General features: G+C 42.7%; 1 protein-coding gene across 1 annotated transcript; it reads right to left on the bottom strand.

The window, feature by feature from the left end:
- Positions 1 to 279: 279 nt before the first annotated feature.
- LOC125544387 (ras-related protein Rab7-like) lies at positions 280 to 3742 on the bottom strand. Its single transcript, XM_048708054.1, has 7 exons — positions 3455 to 3742; positions 3264 to 3290; positions 2784 to 2883; positions 2552 to 2698; positions 1401 to 1481; positions 1188 to 1333; positions 280 to 625 (listed from the first exon to the last, which is right to left on the bottom strand). Exons 1-7 carry the CDS (start codon positions 3508 to 3510, stop codon positions 562 to 564), a joined length of 621 nt encoding a protein of 206 aa, XP_048564011.1. The 5' UTR covers positions 3511 to 3742; the 3' UTR covers positions 280 to 561.
- Between the last annotated feature and the right edge of the window lie 331 nt (positions 3743 to 4073).

Here is a 4073-nt window from a genome sequence, read left to right as displayed (position 1 = left end):
CGTCGAGGCGAGCAGATAGAATCTAAACATCGGCCGGTGAAAGCGTAGCGTCACCCTATCTCGAAAGGCACTCGGGGTCAGGGGAGCGTACCCTTTGCGGAGGGCACACGCAGAACAAAATTGTAAGACAATGTTGCTGCTCCTTAAACAAAGAAATAAGTATTCATAATGCTGAGTATTTCAAATTTTCAACCGAGCAAAATATTCACAAACATTTAGAAGAATTATGCCCACCTCGACCAAAATCAACGCTTTGGAGATCAATAAGTTACAGCTGCATGAATATAATCGAGGCTTAGGCCATATATATCCCAAATTGTATCAGTAGTACCATTGTGCACTCTTATTGCCGACTCAAGAAACAGGGCGGGCTGCTCATCGGTACTCCATGAACCGAAACCATAGTTGCTAACTATCTTACAGGGGTTACAAAAGTGAATTGAGTGGCTGCATAGCCACCCTAGTGTACATTGTCAACTCAAAAGAAATGCCCAGCATCACTTAAAAAGAATAATAACACACACAGTAGGCAAAATCTGGAAGGACAAAGACAGCTAATCGCTAGCATGCACACCCGCCTCTCTGTTCAGTCTCGGGGACAGGATCTGCAACTGTTTGGAAGTAGCTGAACGGCAGAAAAGAGGAGGTTGTGAGCAACCAAAAATACAACATTAATAGGTGTAAACAGCTCTTCTATCTTTGTTGAACCTAGTTAGAGGTACCCTAATAAACACAAGCTAATTGTTAGATTTCAAAGAGTTGCATTTTTTCTTGTCATGACGTGACATCTTAGGAGCAATCTCCTGTACAGAGGTTCAGCACATCAATAACTCAAAAGATCAACAAAACAGAGTTTCCTTAAGAGCTGTCATGCACATTGATAGTCTTAGCGTTTGCAAAAACAAAGTTAGAAGTACTGGACAAGTATGAACAGAAGCTTAAATTCATACTAAAAATCTTAAGTTTGTCAGAAGCCTTACACAGGACATCTAAACAATTGTCTAAATAAAAATCCTCCATAGAGGATATATAACAGAATGCAGCTATCCAAGCAGGTTGTGTATGGACTTCCAGTTTAAGATGACAGAATATTCAAGAAAAATAGAAATCATGAATACCCAAGATAAGCTTAATCCATGTTAAACAAAACCTTACTGACAAAAAATGATGCAAGTAAGCTGACTCACATGTCCTGATCACGCTCATGCTCTAGAGCAAGCTTTGCAACAGACAAAAATGCTTCATCGACGTTGTAGTCTTCTTTTGCAGAAGTTTCATAATAAGGAATGTTCCCTTTTGAAGAACACCAATCCATTGCTTTTTTCTCAGAAACCTGTGTGAAAATTAGTCAGTGGTGCATCTAGAGACAGTTGTACGTTATATTTGCAACAAAAACTGACCACTCTGCTTTTGCCACCATCTACGTCAATCTTGTTCCCAAGTAGGATGAATGGGAATGTTTTGGGATCTGAGGGGCTAGCCTAAAAATCAAATGGAAAATAGACATGTCAATTAAATTTATCAAGACGCTACAAGCACTACAAGAGATAGAATTGATAGTATGGCAAATCTGTTTGTATGATTAAACATATGCCCGGACATTAAAAAACACAAAGTTAACCTGATAGCCCACCAAACAAAATACAGAAATCAATTAAAGGGCTTCACATAAAAATCAAAATACCCAAAAAAAATCTGCATCAACCAACATTGTCAGCAACAAATGTACTCTATAAATAATATATTCTGTTCCAATATTATGCACATCCAGATATTTATATATATGCTTGGAGAAGTAACATAAGATCTTAATAACAATATAAATGACCTTGCTACATACTCCAGAATTATCAACAGCCGTAACAGTAAGCAAAACTAAATAAGTCTAGATTGTGTATCAAGCACTAATAAACTTGAAGTGACCGTTCACCTTGCCGGAATTTACATCAATGCCATGACATATGCATCTTCAAGGCAAAAGGCAGTGGCAGAGCTTCAACGAGATTTGAGACGGTGCTAAATGAGCTTTGAACAAAGTTGAGGACCCAAAATAGTGTAAATATAAGTGCTAATCTGAAGAACTCCTTTTTGCTGTGGGGGAGTGGCCCCCTAACTAAGCTCCGCCACTGGCAAAAGGTTAGGTATTGATACGCTTTCATTGCTCAATTGCAGTTCTAGAGATGTTGACGGTGCCTGTGCAGCTTTAATAAATTGCCAGTTTGCATAGTGAAACTGCTGAAGTATGAAAGTTGGCAAGGTAACTTAATATGTCATCATAGCAAACCATAACTGCACCTATATGAGTAGTTTATTAGCTTATAGGCCTTTATTGCTCTTAAAGAACACATAGGGAAAAAAGATACTCCAGCATGCTCGGATCTGATGGAGTACTATGTTGGCATGCTGAAGCCTTAGAAACATAATGGCAGCATCATATCAAGCTGTCATCTCATAAGAACAATGTTGGAACAACAAGTGATGAATTGCTCTACATTGTATATCTACAACCATGATCAGGCATCAAATGACATGCAAGATAAAATAATCTTACCTGATTGAGGAACTCATCATGCCATGTGTTGAGCGTATCAAATGACTTGTTAACATTGACATCATAAACAAGCACACAGCAATCTGCCCCTCTGTAGAATGCGACACCAAGACTCTGGAATCTCTCCTGCCCGGCCGTGTCCCAGATCTAGAAACAGAGCAACCCCAGATGTGATTACAACAGCAGCCCATTTCTTCACTGTGAAAGAGCTGCAACTAGGCATTCCACTCACCTGCAATGTGACAAGCCTGTCTTCAATGAGGACCTCCTTAGTGACGAAATCCGCACCAATGGTAGCTTTGTACTGCTGACTAAACTTGTTGTGAACATATCTAAATAGAGTCAAGCATATCAAAGCCCACAGAGTACAAAAATGAGGCTAACATTCCAGAGCATATACATGGGCGTCCTTCTTCCAATTCCATCTTTGTTAAATTGAATCATTATCCTCACAAACACATGCACCAGAGGGGATTTTCAGCACAAAATTCATGTTCAGAAGCTGGGGTTTGCTGCCAAATGCGTTCTTGCAGCTAAATGGGTCAAACGCTTGCGAGTAAAAGGCACAAATTTGGCACATGGTCAGGCACCGGTGAGTCAATTGCTTAGAGCGAGCAAAAACGAGAAAAATACAGCAGAGCACGGATGAATCCGGCAGCGGTTAAACGATGGCGGAGCAAATGCGGTCCATTAGGGGTCAATGCTAGGATACTGGTTCATGAGCGACGTCTTCCCGACCCTGCACAGGAGGACCAAATCAGACAAGCACGGGGATTACAGCCACAACCACAGCCACATCCAAATCGAGCCCCCCACCCACCCGAAAGAGAAAAACTGAAAATTTCGCAGAAATTAGTGGAATCCGCCGGGGGGACGGATCCGGGGGGGAGGGAATGGGCTTACCCGCTGTCGCCCAGGACGATGACCTTGAGGAGGGTCCTCCTGCGCGAGGTCGACATGGATGGGGACGATCGCGATCGATCTCTCCCGGCCCGCGGCTTGTCGGCTCGTGGCGAGGCGCACGAGGAGGGGAAAGAAAATGAAAGCACGGAGGGAGGGAGGGAGGCGGTGGTGGTGAATTCGATGTGATCTGGGGCGTGGTCTTAATTTTTTTGAAAGGGGTTCGTGCGAGGATGACCGTGGTGGATGGAGAGAGAGAGAGAGGAGGTGAGGAAGACGTGTGCCACTCTGCCACTGCCAGGCGAAGGAGGAGAGAGATGGCCGCCGTGGTGGGCCGGCTCGGCCACGCGCGAGGCAGGCCGCTTTGAAACGGTTTGGGCGTTTTTGGTTCACTGGATTTAAATTGCCCCCTTGCATCATTTGTGGCCCGACCCAATAGAGCCTGGCTGAGTGAATAGCTAGAAATTCTCAAAAAAAAAGCTAGAAATTCTCAAAAAAAAAGAAAGAGTAAATAGCTAGAAATATAAGATGTTTAGACGGAAATCCCTTTCGGAGCTTGGCCTCCAGTGAGGCCTCCAAATACAAATTTGAAATTTCATCGAAATTCATATTTTTATATTTC

This window comes from Triticum urartu, chromosome 3, assembly GCF_003073215.2.
Source record: "Triticum urartu cultivar G1812 chromosome 3, Tu2.1, whole genome shotgun sequence".
Classification (NCBI taxonomy): domain Eukaryota; kingdom Viridiplantae; phylum Streptophyta; class Magnoliopsida; order Poales; family Poaceae; genus Triticum; species Triticum urartu.
The sequence above is the reverse complement of the archived record's forward strand: the minus strand, read 5'-3'. Positions and strand labels throughout refer to the sequence as shown.